The sequence below is a fragment of the Artemia sp. Qi Xiang Cuo genome, chromosome 15 (assembly GCF_049724085.1).
Source record: "Artemia sp. Qi Xiang Cuo chromosome 15, ASM4972408v1, whole genome shotgun sequence".
NCBI lineage: Eukaryota > Metazoa > Arthropoda > Branchiopoda > Anostraca > Artemiidae > Artemia > Artemia sp. Qi Xiang Cuo.
The window spans coordinates 16,065,495-16,092,005 of NC_142808.1; the positions used below are offsets into that span (position 1 = coordinate 16,065,495).

General features: G+C 33.3%; 1 protein-coding gene across 1 annotated transcript; it reads left to right on the plus strand.

Annotated features, from left to right (window-relative positions):
• The first annotated feature begins 3,802 nt into the window (after positions 1 to 3,802).
• On the plus strand, positions 3,803 to 24,608 carry LOC148943382 (uncharacterized). Its single transcript, XM_089101372.1, has 4 exons — positions 3,803 to 4,081; positions 16,450 to 16,745; positions 20,397 to 20,542; positions 24,374 to 24,608. The coding sequence occupies exons 1-4, from the start codon at positions 3,898 to 3,900 to the stop codon at positions 24,492 to 24,494; spliced, it is 747 nt and encodes a 248-aa protein (XP_088957498.1). The 5' UTR covers positions 3,803 to 3,897; the 3' UTR covers positions 24,495 to 24,608.
• Positions 24,609 to 26,511: the final 1,903 nt, after the last annotated feature.

Genomic DNA, 26,511 nt, shown 5'->3' on the forward strand with positions numbered 1-26,511 from the left:
GAGATCTCGAAAAATACCTTTTTTGGAATTTTCATTCAACCGAACTGAGAAAAGAAACACAGCCCCCTCCCCCGCCTAAATTTAGAAAATAACATTTTTCTCCGCCCCAGAATTTTTTGAATTGTTGCCCCTAGGAGGGGGGACTGGTATAAAGTAAGGCTTGAAGTGACACTGAAAATAATTTTTTTTTTAAATCTGAACATAATGAAGCAAGAATTTTACTTTTATATTATTTAATCCTGAACAGGCCATGCCTATATTATATCGTGTCTATTTTATCTCAAGGTTTTTGGTCTATGGGGGTAATTTGCGTTGGGTAATTATAATTCATAATGATAAGAGGCGGGGCTTGATGACATTTTATTCTGTTTAAACATCGTCATTTCTAGAGATTATATTGCAATACTCTAATGATATCTTATTAAAATAGTAGTCTAAAGTAACATATAACACATGAATATAATTCGTTGGAATAATTTAGTATAATTTGCTATATATTCATAGCAGTTCATTTATTCGTAGACCAGTAGATAATAGACATTGAACATGTATTTAAAACTTTCTGTTGCTAACATAATTGCAGTTTCTTACGCAGTTTTTCGGATAGGCGTGGTCCTATATAGTCTGAACTCTGAACATGGAATGCTGAGCTTGGGTAATTGCTTTTGTAATTTAGAGCAACTTTACACTTCCAGCAATTTTTGGGAAGTTTACTCGACTCCCAGTCCTGGCTATGTGGTTGGCGTGTTATGTTGGGAATCCTTTGTCCGAGGGGCATGGGTTTGATCCCTTGTTTGACCGGTTATTTGGTTTGGGACGGGGGTCAGTGGCGCGACTCTGTAAGCTCAGCCAGAGCTGACCCAGCTCTTAATTGGTACCTGGAGGAATCTGGGGAAGGTTAGCAGAAAAAGTGTGTGAAAGCACGGGATGGCTGGCCCCCAACTCCTCCATTGTACTTCCTGGCTGAAGGGTCACGAAACAGAGATCAGCACCGTTGGTTTGTACCTTGACGGTCTAGTGCTGTTATACTTAGTTACTTACTTACTGGATTCCCAGTCCATCCCACGACAGAAAAAGAAGAACCCAAGACTACGGAAAACCTACCCGAAAGATGATACTTTGTGGTTATTCTAGAGTTTCTCTTTTATAATGCAGCTATGTGCGGTCTTTCAGGAATTTATTCTGTAGAAAAAGAGCCCAGTTATAAACAGCCCAATTCGTATTATTTGGAACATCTCTGAACGTTGTCAAATCATGAACTAACCACAAGTGTCCACATATCCTATAAAATTGGGATCTAGAACCAAATTGGTTCAATCGACTTAGTAAGTTCAAAATTACCAGAAATTAAAAGAGATTCGACAGCACTTATAGTTTGTATGTTGATTGCTTGAACCAAGTTTTGTAGATGGCTCTAGGGGCGAAATTGTAGATCGAGGATTTTTCGATATCTTAGAAAGTAGTAGTGTCATTGTAAGAAAATTCACAGGAAGTGACCTAAAGGGTCAGTAATGTTTCTGGGAGGTATTTTAAAGTACCCACCACGGCCCTAAACAATCTTTCTACAATGAGACTATAGAAATATATCTGATTAGCAATATATTTATGCAATGTATTTATTTGAAGGCTGTGTTGGTCTTCAGTCCTTTTTGCAGTTAAACGAACTCTTATGAGCTGTGTGTTACGTTTTTGCTTTATTGTTGGTCATTAACTGTTTAGGTGTGGAAAAAAATCATCTGTAAATACATTCTAAGACCGCACTGGTTATACATGACATATGAAACTAAGAGAGGAAAAAGAATAATAAAAGAAAAAAATAAAATAAAAGAAGGTGAGAAAACGAGGATTTTGTCAGACAGTGGCAAAACACGAAGACGAAGAACAAGAAAATATTTCGACAAGGACCTCCGCCAAGTCGTCCTCAGTGCCAAAAAATAAAAGAGAAAAAAAAATCAAAGAAAATTAAACCTTTCGAAGTTTACCCAACAACGCCACTAAATAAAAACCAGGTAGGAATCAATGAAAAAAAAATTACCAAGATGATTGAGCAAGAATCCTTTGTTTTTGCAATAGTTTTAGCTGGTCTACAGTTTCGGTTTTCATTAGATATGCTAATACATTATATTAAGCTAGACTGGGTGAAAATACTGATTGAGTCATTTAAAATTAAATTGTTATAAATTGGGCATAGTGAAATATCTCCAGTGTCTCTATTTATAGCCAAATTTCTGTTTATGCATTTTTTTATCTCAATTACCTCTTTGAAAGATTGCGGTAGGCCATTTACAGTAGATATTAAAGTTGCCTCCTCAAAAAAAACCAGATGTGTAGGATTTTCAAATATTTGAAGGGCCAAGACCGAATCAAAGTTGTCATTTTTATTTTCCAATCTCAGCGTCTTATCTATTGAAATTTTGTGTTCATGCAAAGGTTCATCTAGTTGTTGATGGGTCCTACCAATGTAAAACTTTCCACATGAACAAGGGATTCTGTAGACAGCACTACCTAGTACAGGGTCGGTTTTAACTTTTCCTGAGTTGAAAAAATGTTCAACTTTTTGTTCCGTTGAAAGAAACAGAGAGATTATGTTTATTTAAAATTTTTCAAGATTATCGCTAGTTTTGAGATGTATGGTAAAGTGGTGAATTTTTTTCTCAATTGCCGGAATAACTGAATCAAGGGGGACGGGCTCCCTATTTTCTTGTTTTATCTTTTTAATCGTTTATCTGTGATATTTCCAATAAGGTTTATTGGGTAGCCATTGCAGAATAAAATATCTTTGATATAGTTTAATTCAGAATTTCCATGATTACTTGAACAGATTTTTAAAACTCTGCCGACTAAAGAGACTATTACCCTTCTTTTCACAGAAGGGGGGAGATATAAAGAGAAATATAGATACCGATAATTATGGGTCGGCTTTCTGCACATAGAAAATTCAAGGCTATAATCAAAACTTCCAAGAAAGGCAGCTTTCCTGAGTCTTACAGTTCCATTGTGAACTAAGAATGTTAGCTAAGAGTTTTGTTCTTATGGAGGAAAAAACGTAAATTGTAAAAATGGTCCTACCTGCAGACAAAATCTATATAATATAGTATATAATATGTAAGGTTCATTCTTGGTTGAAAGCCGTAGTAACTTTAAATACAGAAGGTAGTTGAAGTGACATCCACCGAGAACGGCTGTGAAGTAACTACTCGCTTATTGCGTTCGTTAGGGTATAATCTTCATGAGTTTCAAATGTACTCATTATTCTTTCATTGGAATTATACTCCAATATGTTTCAAACAGATTTTAATAGCAATAACGATAACGATACACAGTTATTTTACTAAGATGGTCGTTAACTATCTTTATTAGAAGTTACTAAAAAAACAAAATCCCAAGTTAATTTTCTATTGTTCCAACAACTACAAAACGTCAGCTGGAACAAAAAGGTTACTTTTTGTAGCTTTTTTTTTAGGCTGAAATGCAGCCGTGCTATACTATATGTCTCTATACTGGCTTCTTTTGGTTTATGTGGCTTGTAACTTTTGATGAGTAACACTAAAACTTGATGAATCTTTGTATTTGGAATCAGGATAACAAGATGATTCTTTTGATGTATTTATTGATATCAAAATTCTTTCTTTAGATTTTCGGTGTCTATTGAGCCGAGTCGCTCCTTATTTACAGTTCGCGAACTGTTTGATTAGCGTACTATACTTTTTGTCTGTGGTCCTACCAAAAATTCTACCAAATTAAGAGACATCTTGAAAGTCGAAACGATTTTGAGAGTCGCCGATGTTTTACAGGTTATTTGGAAAGAAAAGCAGAAGAATTGTGGGGTTTGGAAATTGTACAAAGTAGATTAGGCTACACTATTTTGGCAAAGGTAACAACCTCAAATAAACAAGTATGTCCAACAAGAGGAACAAATCTTTTGGCCTTGCTTCTGAATTTAAACCACCAGGCCAAGGAGGACCAAATCCTGATAGTCCTGGAAATGCACGGAAAAAGCAAAGGAAAAATGCTGCAAACAATGCTAGTGGCCCCCAGACATCTCCATCAATGAATGAGCTAGGACCTCCACCCCTGTCAGGTCTGTCTTTTACTTGTTTACATTGTAGGTATCAGGCCAAACCCAGATAGAAAAAGGGTAGGCTAGGCTAATACTCCCATTAGGCTAGGCCTGCATGGATAGTTCCTTATTTCAGAAAAATACTTCAATAGAATGCATCTGTGATGAAATTGGACAGCACTGTAGGTTCAAATACAGTAGGCCTACAGTACATATGGTACTGTAGCCTACTTTGGCTTCTTATATATATTTTTTTAAAAACACTTTACTTTACCCTTCCCTCCTTATGTGCAAACATAAGCTATAGCCTAAGTTATGTTAAAGTTCTAGCTTAAGGGCCTTATGCTCTCATGGGAGGTAGGCCTACAGTAAAAGACCTCGTTTTGGGAAAGACCTAATTTTCTTTGGCATTCTGGGAAAATGGCAATGGCTTTTTGGACCACCAAAAAGCTTTACTTTAGCATGATTATTTTACTATGATGCAATATGAGGGCAGTAACAAGAACTCTGCACAAATTTTCACCAATAGGCCTAATTTGTCAGCATCAATTAAAAATATGGTCTCTGTTTTGACAAGCAATTTAAAAGAAAAAATAAATTTAATATTTGTGGCTTAATGAATAAATATCAAGCAATAGAAGTTATGGGCTATTTTTTTAATCAGAAGAAAGTCAACTTTCTGTTAATATGTGATTAAAACTGAAATAATAAAGGATATATAGGCTATGTATCAAAATAGAATAAGCCTAAAACAGGTCCTTGTAGATAAGTCAATAAACTAAAGTGCTTGAATTTAAACAATTTATGTAATAGGCCTAACCATATTGATGCATAGCTTAGATTTTTAGCTTTTCTCTGATATGTACAATTTTTCCCAATTCCTTGTTGGTAGCAAGATGTAAGGGTTTTAGTTTTACATAATTTTGGATACTGGTTTTACCCTAGTTGAGCTAGATGAATAAAAAACTCCCAAGAATAGATCCAGTGTCTTGAAAATCACCTGGGAAGATATTTTCAAGTACTGGTAAATTTACAGTTTTCAATCACAATTTAGGTAAGATGAAAGTGAATAGGTAAATTTTTGGTAAAGTTCTACAAAATCATATTATTGAGTAAGGAATAAAGTGAATACACCATTTGATGCCTTTTTTTATGTTGATTACAAATATAATAAGCATTTCTATTGGAAATGAATTTCAGCCCCCCCCTATATAGGCTATACCTAACCCCGAATTGGCATATATATGGGGGGGGCTGAAATTCATTTCCGATAGAAATGATTATTATATTCATAATCAGCATAAAAAAGGCATTGAATGGTGTATTCACTTTTGTCCTAACTCAATAATATGATTTCATAGAACTTTGCCAAATTTTCAATGGGCCTTATAATTTAGCTAGGATGAATGTGAAAACATCATTTGATGCTCTTTCATAATTCAATAGGCTAATTGCTTCTGGGGATAATTGCATCTTGAGCCTTTAAAGGGACCCCAAAGGTATTACATTTTTGTAGCCACACAAAGAAGTTATCAACACTAGTTAAGTTATTGAAAAGTGGTTAAAAACATATCACCCATTTATAAATAAGCTGTTCAAAAGTAATATTTTCCAAAAATACTTATTTATAGCAATTCAAACCTCATTAATTAGGCAACTCAAATATAAACCGTTTTCCTACTGTTTCAAGTTTTTGAATGCTGTTTACAAAAATAGTGCTGAATTTTGCAATTCAAAACTTTGCTGTCAACAACTATATTGCACACTATGCAATATAGCACACTATATTGCAATATAGCACAACTATATTGCATTATAGCACAACTATATTGCACACTATGGGTATATATTTGCACACTAGGGGGGTGACGATAGATAAATTTGCAGTGGGCCATATAATTTAGCTAGGATGAAAGTGAAAACATCATTTGATGCTTCATCTTTCATTATTCATATAAAATACGTTCAGGGGCCCTTTAAGGGATCAAGATGCAATTAGCCCAAAAAGCAATTATTGAATTATGAAAGAGTATAGAAAAAGGCATCAAATGATGTTCTCACTTTCATCTTAGCTAAATTATAAGGCCCACTGGAAATTTACCAGCAAATATGTAACTTGATAATTTTTCTTATGATCTTTCATAGTTCAATAATTATTTCTAGGGATAATTTCATATTTAGCCCTTAATGGGATTAAAAGGTTAAACAGTCCATAGTAGCCTAGCCTAAGGTAAAAGACCTCTTATTGGGAAAGACCACTTTTCTTTGCCATTCTGGAAAAATGGTTTCTGGTAAATTGGTAAATTCTGGTAATTGGAAAAATGGTTGCCATTCTGGAACAATGCTAACCTGGTTTTCAGACTGCCCCTATTTTACTACAGCATGACACAATGTGAGTGTAGTAAGATTCCCACCTTTAATCTACATTCTTGAGGAAATTTTCACCAATAATTGTCATCATAAATTCAAAATGTAGTCTCTGTTTTGACAAGCAATTGATAAGAAAAACAAATTAATATTTGTGATTTATTAAATAAATATCAAGCAATAAAAGTTACATTTTTAGAATCAGAAGAAAATCCTTTTTCTATTATTATGTGAATAAAACTGAAACACTGAAAGGATATATACATCAAAATAGGATAATTGGTATTTCCAAAAAGAGCTAAGTAAGTTTATCAACTAATAATTTCAAATGTTTGATCAAAAAAATATTTTAACCACCAGTAGTGTTTGATTTAAACACATTTAGTGTTTGATCTAATAAATAAGGTTATTATTAAATAATATTAATAAATAACCATATTGATGCATAGCTTAGATTTTTAGTAATTCATGGATATATACAATTCTTCCCAATTCCTATTTGGTAATAAGATATGAGGGTTTATGTTCTATGTAATTCTGCTCATTTGCATACTGATTTTTTACCCTAGCCCAAACAAAAGTTCAAAAACATGTTTCTTAAAAAACTGTCTAGCAAGAAAAAATTGTCATTTGCAGCTAATTCAGGAATAGTAATTGTTATTTTACTTAGTCTTAATAGTAAGATGTTAGCCTATTTTGAAAACATATTTGCTGTAATTTTTAAAAGAATTAGGAATGTCTCACAAATGACATCAGCTTTGCTGATATGTAATTTTTAGGGTTTCCTAACTCTTTTTAAAATTTCTGAAAATATATTTTCAAAATAATATTTTACTATTAAGACCTTGGAAAATAATAATTACAATTCCTGAATCAAATGTAGGCCTAAATGTCAGTTTTTTTTTCACTAGACAGTTTTTTTTTGGAAACATATTTTCAAACTATTGGTTACCATGGGCTATTTAGAGCCCTCTAAGGACTCAAATTGTGATTTTCCTAGAAACAACTATTAAATTATGGAAGAGCACAAAAAAAGCACCAAGTGACATATTCACTTTCATCCTAGCTAAATTATGTTGTAAAGTTCAAATTTATCAGTACCTACATCCAGGGCATCATATAGCTTATTGGAGGGGCATGCCCCCCTCCCAAATATTTAAAGCCAGTTGGTAAAATAGTAGTGCAAAGCACCACTATTATACAGACTCATTCTTTTATTGGGCTGATGGAAATATATTATGTAAGACCAATGAATGGAGATTCACGATGAGAAAATGATTTTCTGCTCAAATGAGGCAAAAAGAAAGTCTTTTGAGCCTTATACTTATGCTCAATCATGTTTTAGAAGGTTTAAAGAATTTGTGAGTCTATTTATTAAACTTAACCAAAACCTTGATATGGCTTAAAATCTACTAAAATAATTCAAGTTACATTGTAAAAGACTAGAGCTAGAGATTGACTAGATATTGGAAACCCAAAAAGAAGGTAAAATATTTCTTAAAATGCAGGTAAGTATACAATTCTCTAGACCTTAGATTGCTAAAGCTTTCAGGATATAAATGTAATCAAACTAAGAGAAAGCACTAAAACAATGAAATTCTTAATTTATAATATGCAGCATATGTATTTTATTCAGGTTATCATGTTTCCTTTATTCTTTGCATTTCCTTTATTCTTCCATTATTCTTTGCATTTTTATCTCATTTAAAATAGTATTTTTTTTATTCAAAAATCAATACAATCACTCATGCTAAGCTGGATTTCTTGATTCTACTCAGCACAACTGGTTTTATTACAAATGAAACAATAGAAAAAAACAGAAAATAAATTATTAGGGCTATTTGTGTGCCCCCCAAGGGGGGGAGGTACATTGTCAGGGTAATGACTTTGTGTTGAAAGGAATATACATAAAGTAATCTAATGGTCCCATTATTTTAATGCTAGTTTTGTAGATGGCTTAGGGCTATATTTGGGATCCTCAGGGGCTGGGTTGGATTGTCACAAACCTCACTTTAACCATAAAAAGAGCATATCTAGTTAGCAATATAAAAATGCCCTTTTCTCTTTGTTTTAGTATGTCTCCCTCTGGAGAGCTGCTACTCTACATATTTGCCAAGCTATACTAAGTATTTTTTCCTAAGTTTAAAAATAGGTTTATGCATCTTTAAAACCATATAAAATTGGATAGAGCAAAGATATTAGACTCAATACACATTTTCATCTTGCCTCATTTGAGGAGAAGATCTGTTTTGTGAGGTTTCACTTTTATACCACAAAGATTGCTAAAGATTATCAAAGGTCAGTGCCTTCTCGAAGGAGAAGGAGTGGAGGTAGGTGCATTTGAAACAATCAGCATTGTTTATTGCTAAAATATTCTTCACATTCTTATTTAAGACTTTAGTATAATAGTGACTTTTCAATGATTTTGCTGATAAAATTGTGATTAGCTGTCCAAGTATTGGGTATTTTACAATGTGTAAGCTGTTCTGAAATCCTAGCCTTTTTAAACACAATGATTATATTTTTGAGTTTAAGTTTCAGTTACCTAGGTTAGTTTCTCTTTTTAAATATTAAAGAAAACTCATTCAGAAAGCAATAGTTTACCCTAGAGGCTTGTTTCCTAAGGGGTGTCTAAATATTTGCCCCATTCCTGGCAAAGTAAATGAGTTTGATTAAATATTGAAGAGAGTAGTGTTCAAAAAGTGGCAATTTAACCTATCTGTTGCTGCCTTTTCACTAGCATTATACATTTTTGACATAGTTCTACCTTGCTCCTTAGAAAAGATAAAAAGCAAATAGTTGCTTTATATTATTAACCTAAATTCATTCAATGTTGCTATTGAAGTATTTTGAAACTTCTATTTCTTTAATCTCAAGTCATAACTTAAATTTAAACATCAGTTGAAATCAGTCTCAAAGTTTAATATTTTGATTATTTTTGTATGATTTTCTTTCAAAAAATTCACTTGTAAAGTTGCCACGCAATTTTTTGAAAGGGCTGGCCACACACAAAAAGGCTAAACAATTTAGCCAACACAAATGAAAAATGGGTAAACTAAAATCATCTGTAAAATAACATAATGAAGTTGGGCTGATAAGAAAAAAGTAAGATAAATATTTTTTGGACCTGGGTCAAATTCCCTAATTAATGCACTATCTTATTGTATCATTCCACATTTGTAAGGGTATTGGTTGGTGATTCACTCCTGATATCTATTTTGGGGTAGTTACAAATTGGATGGCAACATTATTTGTATAGAAGTTGTAAATTTTCAGTGTTTTTTGCTTTTTGAAGTCACAAATTTCTTGAATTTTTGTAGACTACAAGTCAAAATCAGATTTTTACCTACCAGTAGCCAATATATCACCTTACTAGTAACAGGGAAAACAAATGCTAAAATTTTCCAATTAATACAAATAAGAGCACAAAATTAGCATTTGCTGTGTATATAGGAAAATCTCAAGTGTTTCAATCTCTTCTCCCTTAGCACAGATGTTCACTGTGTCTAAATTTTGACATAACTTTTTAGTAGCTTCCACAGAAAATTTATGTATAGAATATAAATTTCACAGACAGATCATCTTATAAGCAATAATGGGTGACATGTTTTGTTTTTATTCTTAAATTTTTGCTTAAAGGCTGTAAATTGAAACTGGTTGATTATATTTCAGCTGATATCTGGCAAATTTTTATGGTTGACACCTTGCAACAAGCCCTGGGCTTACTTTGAGCATTTGGTGCTGTTTCTTGGAATTACCTTGACAGGCTGTGACATTGCCTTGTTACAGCCCTGGGCTTATGATACCCTGCCTCACTTTTGAAATATTTTTCTGCAACAAGAAGGGAGGTATAACCCAGCAGCATTGTTATTCAGGTTTATTGTAAATGAAGGGAGATGGGAGGTAAATTTCAACCTACCCCCTATACCCCTTTCTTTATTTTTCTGAAGGTTAATAGAAAGCTAGACAATATGAGCAATGAAATGCACTCTTTTAAGCGTCTGTGTTGGGTCCTGGCACTGCGCATGCGAAAGGCTTCTATATATGGATTCTCATTGTTACTTGTCTTCTAACCGCAGACAATTTGCTATCTTTTCATACTGCAGTCTTTTCAAAGATATTTGATTATTAAAGCAGATCCGATTTCTAAAAACGGTATCGACTAAGCTTCAAACATTTAGTTTTCTTTTTTAAGGTTTTTGAATTGTTGTAGTCTCTTGTTAAAATATATACACATATTTTTGCAATTACCCACTTTTTGTTCTTTAGTCAATTTAATGTCTTTTCATACTGCAGCCTATTCAAAGATATTTGATTATTACAGGGTTTTTTCTCTCCAAAATTAAGGTTTTTAATGCATTTTCCCAGACTTCTCACCTATGTAGATCGTTTTTTACGCAAGAATTTTCCAAGATACCAATTTTCCCCCAAAAAATATGGAGCCATTTTCGAGAACTGACACACATATACAATTATTGCTCACATATAAAGATAATATTTCCTTTTTCTCTCCTTGGATTCAATTAGCTTTGTAGTCAGCTTTTTGAGTCTTACTTAAGCTATAATAATAAAAGTTAAAGTTAGGTTATTTTAATTTAGCCTAGGATAAATTTGGTTATAAATGTCAGAAATGGGTTAAAAATTTAACCTAGCCCAACCTAACCTAACCTGTCGTCATCATCAAACCTTGCATTAAACTGAAAAAGTTGACTGGCTTAGTAAACCTATCAATTTAAAAAGTTTAGGTGAAAAAGTTAAATCAATTTAATTAAACCAAGAGTTAAGATAAATATCCATATTAACTATTTATCTTGTTGGGACTACGTGACTTTTCAGGAACGAATGTGCCACCATGTGGCGGCATTGCTTCTCTGTCAGAGGGAAGCTCAGTATGTTGTTATTTGACACTTTTAAATCGAGAGGCTTTCTCGGAATTTTCCATAGAGAGCAACTTGGTCCTCTCTGGGGCAAAATCATAGATTTGTAACACAAAATGGCAGAAAACACCATTTTCCCGTGGCACAATCTTTTTGGTCACTGAAAAAGGGCACTAGAACTTTTGAGATCTGAACCATCTCTCAATCTTCTAGGACCATCGGTTCGATACGACAACCTCTGGAAAAAGAACGCGAAAAACAAATAAACACGCCTCTGTGATCTTTAATCTCGGAAAAAGAAAATGCAAAATTCCATGTTTTGTAGATAAGAGCTTGAGACCTCTATAGAAGAATTCTCTGTTATGCTGAATCTTATGGCGTGACTCTTTAAGATCATTTGCCTTTTTAATGGCGTTTCCCCCTTTTCTCAAAAATCAGACAACTTTTCTCAGACTCGCAGCTTTTCATGGAGAACATTAAAGTTAATGACTTTTATATATTTGGAATCACATAAAAAGCTACTTTTATGTATCAATTGTTATCAAAATCCCGTTTTTTAGAGTTTCGGCTACTATTGGCTTGAGTTACCATTGGCTTGTTGGCAAAGGCTCTAATTTTCCACTCGAACCAACGGCAACTTTTTCAAAAATTATAGGGTTGCTTGCCTCACGCCCCTTAATTGACAGCACTGACCCTCACATAGGTCTTCCTGCTTGTTTCACGTTTACTCATTTTTTTATTATTTGAATGCAAATAATTACAAACAAGAAGAAAAGTTTGGAACATACTAAAAGATACAAGTGGATAATTCTTGTTATGCAAAGCATTTAATGAAAAAATAAAGCTTTAATTTCTTAATATATATATATATATATATATATATATATATATATATATATATATATATATATATATATATATATATATATATATATATATATATATATATATATATATATATATTAACCCTTTCGATATGTTTAAGACAACATTATCTCCTTTTACAAAGTTCTTTTTATTCCATTTTTGAATCCTTAATTCTCACATGCATATTCCCGGGGTTTATTTCATGGTTGTAGTCAGGGCTTTATTCGGGTTTTTTCTCGGAGGGGGGGGGGTATAAAAGGAATTTTGGGGGTTAGGTTTTACAAAAAAACGCATAAAAATTGTTTATATTCAATTTTAATACGTTTTTTATTAAATTTTATTACGTTTATTTAAACCAGTCGGACAAACATTCCGGGAGGGGGGGGGGGTGGTCAAACCCCCAAAACCCCGTGGACACGGCCTTGGTTTAGGACACGACCCTATTGATTTTTGCACCATTCCAATCCCCACCCTCTGTTAAATTTATAATAATCTTCTACTGGTAGTCTGTCTTATAGGATATGCCTCTTTGTGTAGTAATTGTAGAGTTAGATTCAACTTCAAAAGAAGTGATTCATTCTTCTTGTGAATAAATTTACAACCTCCAAAGCAGATACTTTTATTTATGTTTTTATTATTATTATTATTATTATTTATTTAATTTTTTGTCTATTTAATTTAATTAATTAATTTAGTTTATTTATTATATTTTTTCTATAGTTTTCATTTTATCTCTATTTTCTTTCTTCTCCTTCGTATGTGAGTAAGTGACCATTTTAAATTTTCTTTTGCTTTTCATCTCTGAGTAAGCAACTCATTTGTCTTCCCCTTTTGTATAGGCCAATGAGCCTTTGGGGGGAATAATAACATGTAATATCGTATGTGTATCTAATGAAGAATAAATCTTATCCTGGACGAGTTGATCAAAGTTCTTTCTTTAGGGACTTTCTCAGTTGGTATTGAAAAAATAAGCTATATAAATTTAAGCGAGCGAACACCAATGATTTATTTTTTTTTTTTTTTTTTTTTATTAGTTGGATGGTCAGTGTTTAAGCAGAGGTTTAATTGAGGTGACGGGACATTTTTACTGATTTTTAAATAAAAAAAGGGGATATTTAGGATAATGGAGAGGCGTACTGACTATACTAGGAACGATGAAGCCAATTGGAGCTATGTTAAAGAACACACATACGGTAGGATATAATTTTTTGCTGACGCAGTGATAATGTTTCTTGGCCATGCTAATATCCGTCTTAAACTATATACTAATTTTTAGAAGTTTAAATTCTTAGGAATGTCTTAAGCTGTCAATTCTTAGGAATGACCTGGATATTCCATTTTTTGCACAATTTTGAAGCGTGTGTCTCTGAGAAAATTGAAATGTATATACAAGGCCGTATCCAGGGGCGTTTGGGGGTTTTCCCCTCCCCCTCCTCCGAAAAAAATTGTCTGTCCGACTCGGAAAAACGTAACAAAAATGAATATAAAAAAAAATTTCTGCGTTTTTTAAAGCTTTTTCTTGTAAAAAAACGGGACAAATCCTTGTGTACCCCCCCCCCCCCGGAAAAAATCTCGATATATATATATATATATATATATATATATATATATATATATATATATATATATATATATATATATATATATATATATATATATATATATATATATATATATATATATATATATATATATATATATATATATATATATATATATATATATATATATATATATATATATATATATATATATATATATATATATATATATATATATATATATCGGGTGTGTGCATATATATATATTGGGTGTGTGCATAAGTATATTTCCTTTTCAACCTTTGACCTGTACAGTGTCGTCAATTCATGAAAAAGTTGAAGGGGAGGGGTCACTATATTTTAGAAAATCTGTGGAGGAGGGGACATTTTTTTTCTATAGAAATAAGAAAAAGGTGTCTTTCAATGAAATACAAAAAGACGTTGTCGTCCCTGTTTCCTTATATTTTTCTTGTAGTATTTTAGAATGCAACAAATATAAAGAGGTGGAAAGGGGGTAAAGTTTTGACAAAATAGATTTTTGGTCCATGGTTTATAAATTCTTTTAAGGAACAAGATAACTCACGGACCTCCTTCTTTACACCCTCCCAGAAAGTTCCCATTCCCCTTAAATTTTTCTTTATGACATCCTCCCATCCCAACCGCGGATGACCTGCTTTCCGTTTAGCCTTAGACGGTTGGCCGAAAAGGTCAATTTTCGGCAATCTGTTATCCTTAATCCGCAGAACGTGCCCTAGTCATCTTAACCTTTCTTTCATTATGTGTTGGCCTCAGGAGGCTTGGTGCTGGGGTGAGTTGTTAGTACTAGTAGTTACACTTGTCTCCCTTGTAAAAAAAGGAAGACTCAAAATGTTTATGTGAAGACATGAACAGATAGGGTGACCGGCGTTTACCTCTCCCTCCTCCAGAAAATACCCCCGTGGAAAATAAGGCTTTCCAAATTTGAGGATTTTATTTGAGTTTTTTTTTCCGTAGGGGGAAGGAGTTTTGGTACTTGTGTATTATGGGCCACTCACTCAAGTTTGCGCTGTGTAAAACACGAGAACAAACCGGTTTCTTCGTTAGTTTTCTTCAGCTTAGCGCGAGACAAGACAAAGACAAGTGACAGAATATACGGGAAATATATAATTTGGGCTATATATTTGCTCATAAGGGGGGGGGTAAAGTATTTGAACAGTTTCAAGTCAGAAAACAATTCTTTCTAGATGTATGGCCACTGCAAAAATACAGAAGAATAGCTAGGTTTCTGGAAATTTTGTTAACTAAAAAAAATAAAAAAATCCCAGTATAAAGTAAATGTAATGTTTCATTTACGCAAGTCAAGACAAAGACAGAATATATGGGAAATATATAATTTGGGGTATATATTTGCACATAAGGGGGGAGGGGGTAAAGTATTTGGACAGTTTGAAGTAAGAAAACAATCCTTTCTAGGTATATGGCCACTAAAAAATTACCGAAGAATAGTGAGGTTTCTGGAAATTTTGTTAACTAAAAAAAAAGTATAAAGTAAAGGTAATGTTTCATTTAAGTGATTTTCCAAGTGTTAAAGAAGTGATTCATTCTTCTTGTGAATAAATTTATAACCTACCTGACCGTTTTTCCAAGTATTAAGTACTATTATTAGGTTCATGTAGTGTTTCATTTAAGTGTTTTATGATGATCGCTCATCGAAGTATATATTATTTGTGCTTTTCATTTATGTTATTTTACTGTGTTCATGGCCCTATATTTGGCTCTAAAATACACTTCTCATATGCAGAATAATTGTACCAAACACATTTTTCCTGCAGACCCGCTATACTTTACCCCCCCCCCCCTAATGTGCAAATCTATAACCTAAATCTATTTCTAAATTAACGAAGAAACTAACGAAAAAATTGTTGTGTTCTTGAATGTTACACAGCGTAAACTTCAGTGAGATAATCCACAGGTACCAAAAGCCCTTCCCCCTACGGAAAAAAACTCAAATAAAATTTTCAAATTTGGAAAGCCTTATTTTCCACGAGGGGGGAATTTTCAGGGGTGTAATCGCCGGGGGGGGGGGGGTAGATAAATATTTATTTTCTTTACAAACAGATAGGTAGATACATATTTATTTTCTCTACAAACAATTGATGGTATATATAAAGAAACCGCAAAAATTTACAACGGCATATTTTAGTGTCGCATATATCACAATTAGTAGCATAACAGATGAGCAAAAAATACCAACACTAGAAATTTAAATAACGGTTTACTTCATGGATGAGGTACATCCCGAGTACTTGTCTCTTGAAAATAATAAAAATTTCTGTAAAACAAATATATTTTACGTATCATTTTACATGGATAACTTGGGTGGATCTCCAACCTGTTTGTAACCAGTATAAAAGCTCATATTTATCAACATAATTTCTAATTATGATTTGGATTAAATTTAAAACTTCTAAGCCTTAAAACATTATATTTATGTTTTATATTAATTAACGTTAATTAACTAACATTATATTAATTAACATATATTAATTATATATTAATTAACATTATATTAACGTTATATTTAAAAACCAAATGTCTAAACCTTTGTTGCTTTAAAGTTTCTTGGTGCTGTAATTTTTTGTTAACGTTTTTTTTTTTATTTATTTTTTTTTTTTTTGCTAGCTGATTGTTTGAGTAATGATTATATTCTCATATGAGACAGGAACACACCATTTTAAATATTTAAACTATTTTCCAGGTTATGGTGATACAATTGTTGCTTCAAATCCCTTTGATGATACACCAAGTCATCCTCAAATGGGGCACATGGGAGGGCCTGGAATGGGAATGGGCCCCATGGGAATGAATGGCATGGGACCTGGACACATGGGTATGGGTCCAATGGGAGGAATGGGGATGGGAATGAATCCAATGGGACCCGGCATGAACAGCATGAATCAAATGGGTGGAAACATTCAAATGGGTTGTGGCATTCCAAGTCCAAGCTTCAACCAGAATATGGGTTCGAAACCGATGCCTGTTTCTGCTGGAAAGGTAATCACTTTTTCTTCTATTCTTTTCGTATGTTATTTATAAAAAATGTATTTTTATAAATAGTAAAAAAATGTTATAAATTTTGTATTTTTTCGTAAAGAATTGTGAAGAGCAGATAAATCAGTTCATAAAACAAACAAGAATGAAATACAAACTAATGAATAATATTGGTAATATAGTGAATGAATTGGGGCTAGACCAAGTCTTTTCAAAAGGCCTACAATGCTTTTTCTATTTTTTTTTTTAGCAGGGAATTTATACTTTTCTTTCTTTTTCAGATCTAGTCCTCACAATAAATCAAAATCAGTCTGAAATCTACCTAATAAAAGGGATTCTTATTTTTTAATTTATTTATATATATTTTTGAAGCAAAAACAATATATTTCCATTAAAAAAAAACAAATATGAACACGTACTGTATCGTCAGTTCTATTATCCGATGTAGAGTGATATAAATAGCCATGCTATGGATAAAAAAGATGTTTTGAGGAACTCAAATTTTTGGCAACTGACATTCAAATGAAAGCCATTCTAATCTATCCATTCTAAATGGGCACCTTGAGAAATCTGGGGAAGGCAAACAGGAAGGGTGTGCGAAAGCACAGGATGGTTCGCCTCCTACCTCCCATCGTGCTTCCTGGCTAAAGGGCTATAAAAGGAGGTCAGCACCGCCGGTAGGGACGATTAAGTCCAGTGCCGTATTATTTACCTTTTTTTATAATACTTTAAAATCCGATAGTAACAATTATATTGAAAGTTGGAAAATTCTTATTTTATCATAAAAAGTTGAAAAATATTTTTTCTTAACTATGTAGCTATTGTTTTGTTTTTTGGCTGAAAAAGGATGAAACGGCGTTTATTCTCTTAGTTCTGCTGAATTCTGTGCATTCTATAACATAAGGGTCAATTAGAAGGCTATCATTAATAGTAAAAACTCACACCACTGTCAAGTTGCCTGAGAATGAAAAAATATTCCATCAAGGGCATATCCTAGATTTTTTTTTTCGGGGGGGGGGGGGGTACAAAAAGTTTTTACAAAGCACATCAAAAATCTGTTTATGTGCATTTTTGTTACTTTTTGATGAGTCGGACATAAACTTCGGGGGGGGGGGGTTAAAACCTGTTACAACCACCCCTTGGTGTGGTCTTGATCTCAAAATTGAAGATTATTTTAATAAAAACAGGTGTCATAATTTTGGCCTAGGTTGCAACTAAATCAAACTATTTTTTACGACATGAATAAATTACAAGGTGAATAGATTATGAACGATTAGATGCACTGACAAAAAGAGGAACACAAGAGTTGGTAAAACAACTGGCACTGGCACGGCATCTCAGTTGTTCAATTTTATTCCTGCTTCGGGAAGGCAGATGCTTTGTACAAGGAGGTGGCAGTAATGAACGATCCATCTGGCTCACGAGTAGTGAGTGCTCAAACTTCAGGATGAGTTCCTATCTGCTCTCATGGAGAGCGGGCATTATTAGCGACTTGAGAATAGATTCATAATACATGATTTGCACTGAGTATGGTTTTTGCAGCATATTTCTGCACAGTTTCTATGTCACTGCTGAGATATTCTGTATTGCATATTTGAGGGCCCCAGACCGGACATTCCAGTTTGAGCTGCATTGTAGAACAACCCAGGTGTCGCAAATTAACCAACAATCTCGAGGCGTAATTTCCTTTCTTTACTAAGTTCGCAACACGTGGGCTAATGGAGCAGTCTGAGCTAAAAGTGACACCAGTACAACTGCGGTTAAGATAACTGGGTACCATGGTTCAGGATAGGGGAGATCACGTCTTATCCCCTTATTCAAAAAGAGACCTCTAAAAAGATTATCTTAGAGATATGAATTCTATTTACATAATTCCTCATCATACAGTTTGAGGTTGTTTGGTATTTATGTGCTAATATTTAAGTTTTACGGGAGAAAGAATTCAAACACCTTGGCAGCACCGTATTCAGGGATCGAAACTATTTTGTCACTGTGATATTAATCCTCATGTCTAGGGAACTTCTTTATGGACATTCAAAGGTAAAATTACACAGGGTTTATTGACGCTAAATTCTGCAAAAAAAAGAAAGACAAAATAACAGGTAGAATTAATTTACTTAACTTTTGAACGGCTCACATGATAACATTCATAAACTAAGGGGTTTGTAGTCACCCTATCCTATATATTTCCATATTATTTGCCTGCTTGTTGTGTTTTTTTTTCTTTTGATTTTGTCCCCTCTCAAAATAATGCCTTTGTAGGTTAATTTTGGTAATTAACACGCTTGGTTGGTGTATTCCTAATCCCAAAATAATCTCATGTAAATCCGGAATTTCCTTTTGGTTTTGGTCGAAAAACGGTATAAATATTGCATATATTCTATGTAGCGGTTTTTCTCAAGCCTTAGACAGTTTACAAATAATTATGGCATTTTGATTAGCACATCAGTTTGATGTTACCTACTTTCTCATCTTTGCTTGTGGGTTGTTTTAAAACATCTAAATGTAGGAGTTCTTATTTTAAGGATATATCTAAGTCGGTCTCATGATTTACATAATTATCTTTCTTTGGCACCTTTGTTCATATAGTGCGTCTGCCGTATCCCTGGTGGATGGAATTAACCCTAAAATTCATTTGATCCGGTATTATTATTAGAAGTTATGGACTATTTTATTTTTAACTATTGGGCGTGATCGTCTCTTACTAGGTTGCTAGCTATCGCTGCAACCCGGATTACAAACAGGAAAAAGCCCGTGGCTTTTTCTTAATTGAAATAGTAAGAGACGACTGGCCACAACCTACGATTATGACATCATTGATCAATCTTTAACATGATTCCTTATGTAATTGCTTCAAAAATCAAATATCTTTGAAAAGACTGCAGTATGGAAGACATCAAAATGCAGGTTTTTTTAAAAGAGTGATTCTATTTTTAAATTTTTTTTTGTCTTTTGATTACAAAAGGCTCTAGAACTTTTAATTTTCGTTCGAATGATCCCTTTCGTGACATTCTAGGACCACTGGGTCGATACGATCACGCCTGGGAAAGGAAAAAAAAAAAAAAAAAACACATTCGTGATCTTTCTTCTGGCAAAAAATACCTAATTCCACGTTTTTGCAGATAGGAGCTTGAAACCTTACAGTAAAGTTCTCTAATACGCTGAATCTGATGGTGTAATTTTCATTAAGATTCTATGACTTTTAGGGGGTTTCCCCCTTTTTTTCGAAAATAAGGCAAATTTTCTCTGGCTTATAACTTTTGAAGGGTAAGACGATTCTTGACAAAACTTACAGATTTAAATTCAGCATAAAAATGCAATTTTTTTGATGCATCTATTGGCATCAAATTTCCGTTTTTTAGAGTTTCGGTTACTATTGAGACGAGTCGCTCTTACTATACAGTTCGTTACCACGAACGGTTTGAAAACTTTAAAAATATAACTAGAGGGACTTCAACCCACATACTTTCAGGCGTCAAATCTAAGCTAAGCTCTAAGTTCTATGAACAGGCTCATAATAACAAGCTTCCCTTTTCTTGTATTACCAAAAATAAATCCTGTTTACTAAATTTATTTTACGGTACTAGCTCAAATAAATGTGTTATCATATATTTATTTATGCTAACATGAGCTAATCTTGTAAATTTTTTGTAGGTGTACCCAGTTGATCAGCCTATGGTATTCAACCCGCAGAATCCAAATGCTCCTCCTATATACCCGTGTGGTATTTGTCACAAAGAAGTGCATGATAATGACCAAGCTATTCTCTGTGAATCTGGGTGTAATTTTTGGTTTCACAGGTAAGTCACTTAGCTTTAGTTTAGACAATTGTGACGTTTCACTCATAAGGATCTGTTTTCTTAACATTTTACTATTCAAAAATCTTTAATTGAATCCCTTCAATTAAAGAGAGGGGGTCATAAACTGAAGGGATTGAAACTAGTTGTTGAAACCAAGTAAACCTTTGACACATTAAACAGTTATTTATAAAACGTAATTACAACAAAATCGAATCCAAGACAACGGTGAGCAGAGCTTGATGTGTTTCCACTATTGACACTCGCTTCAGCACTTTCCATTTCCTCGTAAGGCTAGTCTCATTTATACTTTAAGGAAAAACCTGTGCGTACAAGAAAGGAAATGCACAAAGGTGTACAAGAAAAAAATTAATTTAGTTTTACTGTTTACAAAACTGCTGTTCTTGTAAGACTTTCCCATTTTTAATCTGTCTAGAAAGGCTAATCCGTCTAGAAAGTCATTAGTCTGTCTAATCCGTCTATTTTTAAATGTCTAGAAAACTAATTGTTTCTTTTACCTACTGCTACTTGTTTCGTTTCTGGTAACAAATAAATTACATTGACCTTTTAAGAACTTGGGGGGGGGGAGAGAGACAAGCCCACACTTATTAGGAGCAATTTACGTTTGGTTTAAGCTTGACTTCATTGTTTAATGTTTTATTTAATAGAGTACATTTACATCTACAAAAAAACATTAACCCTCAACGGAGAGCAGAGCTTGTAAAGCTGGGTGTATAAATAGTAGGACATATACAGAAAAAGAACACAATACATCTAGTCATGAATAATTTATTAGACCACACTGACTTTCCATTCGCAGAATCTAACAAATGAAAATATAAAGAGGAAATGGGTATAATATTTAAAAGCAGTGGAATGAAACATACTTAAATAATACAAATCTGAATATTTCGACTCCATTTCCGGGAGCCTTTATCAACGGAAAAAAATGAATTAAAATAAATTAGACACAACATATAAAGGGAAAAACAAAAATAAATAGATAAAACACCGCAAAATAGCATGGTACAATCACTGGAATTGTACCAGAGACAATCTGTATGTCATTATGTGTGCGTATTCATGCTATGTTGCAGTAATTGGTTTAGTGATGTTTGGAAGTTGTTAAAATGTGAGTTTTATTTCTGTTTTATTGTTTGTTGTTTTTTTTTTGTTTTTCTTTATATATTGTGTTTAATTTAGCTTAATTCATTTTTTCCGTTGATTAAAGGTCCTGAACATGGAGTCGAAATATTCAGATTATTATTATTTAATTTTTTTCACTGCTTGTAAATATTATGCTCGTTTTCACTCTATATTTACATTTTCTAAATTCGGTACATCTCGTCATAATAATAATAATAGCGAAAATTAATTTGGTTAACCAAAAAACAGCAACAAAAAAGCCCAAAAACCTTATCCATATTAATTCCTGATAGTTTTTGATTTTGTTACTTTAAAAAATTTCCATGTGTTATGAGTTAGATGTCTCATATATGCTGATTTTTGATCGTCTTAAGTTTCGTAAATTTCTCTTTAATTTTGGAAAACTGTTTAATGTCAATTAGTAATGGCCATATCAATGACCTTTCTTTACTTTAACTTTTTTTTGTAGCATTAGGTAAGTACTGGTAATCTCTTGATTTCGCTGATGACCTACATTTGGAAACTTGAGACAACCCTGTTAAACACTTGAAACAGACAATCAACTTTGTCCTTCAATGTTAAATACGATATGTGCTCATCTTAAGTTCCTTAAATTGACATTAAGAGACATTGACATTAATTGAAATTGACATTGACTTAAATTGACATTAAAAGACATTAAGAGAAGAGGAAGAAAAAGAGAAATTTGTCGTATTTGGTATGTGAGCACAGACATAATGATATAGTATGTAGTAACATAATAATACTTGTGCACACACAATAATGTATGTACGGAAAATATGTTGTATGTTCAATATCAAGATTTGAAAGTAACCAAAGCAGATTTAGAAATCGTAGGCTAAGTTGTTATTTTAACTTATTTATTAAATACTAAAAGCTGTAATGACAATTTTTACCGACTGTTGACTGTTTTATCATTCGAAATTGTAACTTGTTAAGAATGTCACTGACTGACTGATTTTCAAGGGTAAATAATGTCTACTAGGGTAAAAATTTTATCTTTAATGCGACAAAGGCAACGATTGGTTCTGTTTTTCAAGGGGAACACCAGAACAGACAGCAAAAACACTTCTGATGTGAAGGACCTGAGGCTCCCCGTGAAAACTTGAAACGGGACCAGGTTTTGCCTAGATCCCCTGCCCCAAAAAAAGGCTCCAGATTTTTTGGATGGATATTTTCTGCAATTTATTTCCAAATCAGTCTGTCTGTCCCTGCTGAATCTTTATACTTACAATGCCTAAGATTCATCAGTTTTCAAAAAAAATGCCTTTACTTAATTTTTTTTATTTTATTTATTTTCCTCTTGTAAACAAAGAATATTTGGTATTTAGTTCAAATTTAGCAGGTTGATTCACCGAACTGATTATTCATACTTGTTTTACAACACAAAAAAGATAGTAGTGGCAGCTTTTTAATTTTGAAAATTGTTTTTCGTTTAGCTTATAAACTAAAATCAAAAATAAAGATTGTGGTTCAGTTATTTTGATAAAGTTTCAGAATAGCTTGAAAGTCTGTTTTAGCATAGAGTGTCAGATGAAAATAAATCAACCTTAAAGAAAAACCCTAAAATAGTTAATATTTGCTTCCTTTAAGACTGACCATTGTCTGGCAAATTTGCTACAATACGAAAAAGTTTGTTTACACCCTCAACTAAACCACACAAATAGTAAAGATACGGAAGAAGCATTATATATGAATATATTTTAAAGGGCAGCTGTATTTAGCCAGTGTTAGCTGTATTTTCTTGTCTTGCTCTAAACTGTTTCGTCTTTGATAAAAATAATAACTTTTTTTTGCCCATTAGAATATGAATAACTAGTGATAGACCACCAAAGGTCAAGGAAGTTTTTTTAACATTATATTTATCCACTTAAAAATTGAGATGTAAAAAATGGTAGTTATGTAATGAAATGCTAAAAATAACTGCATCTTGCACTCCAAAGAGTACGGTTGACTTGCAAGAGTTGGAACTGGCGCCAGTTTCGACAAAAAACCTCAACGCCATTTGGCATTTGGCGACACTTGACAATTTTCTCAGTTTAATAATGAGAATAATTGATTTAATTTGTGCAGTCGGTAAAATTAGTGCATTAATAAGTGTCTTTAATTAGTGCATTAAGTGTCTGATATCAGTTCCTGACAGAAAAACGATTACAAAGCTTTGTCAAGTATTCCCTAACGTTTGATGGCGTTGATAGTTTTTTTGGTTGGTACTAGCGCCAGTTTCCACTCTTAAAGTTACGCATACTCTTTGTTGCGGACATTAAAGCTATGTTTGCCACCCTAGCAAACATTTTTTAGTCACAAGGTTATCAGGAGCTAGTAGAAAATTGTTATTAACATCCGCTTGTCTCATAAGGGTATCGAGGGAGAATGCCAATGGATTTTGAGCATGAGACTGAAGGATTTATTTTTATATTTCTTTATTTGAATTTAACATTTATTTATTTTATTCGCGGTAAATCTTGTGTCCCTGCGAATATTTGAAAATAATTCTGTTAGTTAATATCTAATGGTTTTACCCCATCTATAGAAGATTTATGATGGAAAGAGGCCTCAATATTTAAATTAAGTTTGAACATTAAGCACATATTCGTATGCTATTGTTCATCCTTTTACTATTTGCAGCATATCTGTATTTTTCTGAAATTATATATTTTTTTCCAGAATGTGTACAGGACTGACTGAGGCAGCGTTTCATCTTCTCACGGCTGAAGTGTATGCTGAATGGGTGTGTGACAAATGCCTCCATTCAAAAAATATTCCTCAAGTCAAATTTAAGCCATAAAGCGTAATCCGATACCCGTTCTTCGTCTTCTTCTTTGTCTTGTTTTTTACTTTACTTATTTTCGCGAATCAAGTTATGTTGTTTTGTCTAGTATTAAATTTTGTTTAAAATGTTGTTTTTTCCAAATTTTTTAAGAGCTGAACTTACAGTAATGGGTTCTGAAACTAACTTCCCCAAAAGCTTATTTTAATATTACTCTTCAAGAGGTTTTGGTCATTAGAAAGATTTCTAAGCAATCTTAATTTTGCAAGGGTAAATTTCTATTTGTTTTAGAAAGTTAGTGTTTATGAATGTCCAGTTTTGGGCCCTGAGGGTTTTAACCGATTGGTTGGGAAGCTATAAAAGAGAGACAGAGTTTATATCCCATAAACAACTTGTGTCATTGTCCTAAAAACCAGTTGGTGCATCTTTCAATTTTAGAATAAAATGAAACTTTTTCGCATGCTGATCAATCTGTGTAGCGCGGGTTCCAATCTCCTGATTCTTTGCCTTCGGCCCGGAGTGCAATGTGCGGTTGGGGGCAAATCATCCGACATTTCCCGTGTTCCCCCCCCCCCAGATTTCCCCAGGTACCCATTCAGAGCTGGGTCGACGCTGGCTGAGTCACACCACTGACCATAGTTTTAAACCAAATAACCAGCGACACCAGGACTCGAACCTGTGTCCTCACAAACAAAGGATTTCTAGCGTACCAGCTAACCACTCAGCTAGGAAGGTTCGACTTTCCTTGATTTTTTAATAAAAAGAAAAATAGATTATGTGAGGGGGATCATAAGCTTTTTTTGGGGGGGGGGGTAAAGGAAAATATGTTAACAATTATAGCTAGTAGCTAAGAAATTGAACTTCGTCTTTTTTGTATCTGATATAACTAGAACCATAATTACTTCGCATTATTGAACACATTTGGCTTTGGATCGTCCATTGCATGCTAATAATATGTTTCTATTGTTCAAGCCGACCTATCTCGATTGTACTGGTGTACCGAAAGAGATGAATTAGAATAAGAGTTTTAGATTGAACTTTTATGGTGAAGGCATCTTAAAAAAATTTCGGTATTGATTAGGTAAATCAGTCATTCCTGCTTATTGGACTTAGTGAGTGCCATTCTTTCAAATTAGGCTCACAGAGTGAGGCTACCCCTTAGGACTAGCTGTGGTGGGAAGTTGAAGAAGGGGGGGGGGGTTTGTCACGCTCTATATTCTTTTAATCTCTACATTTTTGAAAAATTGCTATTTTTATTACAGAAAATTCCCCCCCCCCTTCCTGGATTTTGAAAAAAACAACACATTTACCCCCCTCACCCTAATATTTTTTGCAAATTGACACCACGGGGTTGAAAACAGCTCCGTCAGTATTCTTTGCCTAACAATTAATTGGCTTAAGGTAAAAAAAAAATGCAGGGTATTGTCTAAGGGCAAAAAAACTGTCTAAAGCTCAACTACTCTGTCGGTATCCAGCGGTTTTTCTATCGAATCGTTGTCAGGGCTGCCATGGACATTATTTTTTTTAGGTTTTTACTAGAAAATTACTGTAGATATTAAGGCCCAAAATGCCATATCCTATCACCCTTCGATGATATGAGCGTATCGGAATTTGTACTGTAATCTCGTGGTCCGGGTGATATTTATGGTTGCTTTACCAGTTTGTAAGGGAAGGTGTGCGTGCAACCGAACCCGTAAAATTCACTCTCATTTAACTGAACCCCCGTGCAACTCAGCCCCATTTAAATGAACCCCCGTTTAGCTCAAACCTCAAAATTTTCTTACGACACAGCGCTTTTTCAAGTTTTTGGCTACTATGGCCCGTGGTTTTCTCTGTACTAGGGTGCAGCTATTGTTACAGCCATAAAATTCAAGTGTTCGGGCCCAAGGTATGTAAATTTTCGTCAATCTTCAAATATATAAGAAAGAAGGAAAAATTGTTGCTTTTTATAGAAGAGAGGAGAGGAATAGTTTTGCATTAAAACAGCATAAAATTAAAAAGTACCTGCATAAGAACTAATTAATTAAATAAAGAA

Excerpts from the sequence above, each read along its gene's own strand:
- LOC148943382 (XM_089101372.1), top strand. The coding sequence starts at position 3,898 with ATGTCCAACAAGAGGAACAAATCTTTTGGCCTTGCTTCTGAATTTAAA. Across the intron at positions 4,082-16,449 it reads AGGACCTCCACCCCTGTCAG|GTTATGGTGATACAATTGTT; the intron begins GTCTGTCTTTTA and ends ACTATTTTCCAG. Across the intron at positions 20,543-24,373 it reads TGTAATTTTTGGTTTCACAG|AATGTGTACAGGACTGACTG; the intron begins GTAAGTCACTTA and ends ATTTTTTTCCAG.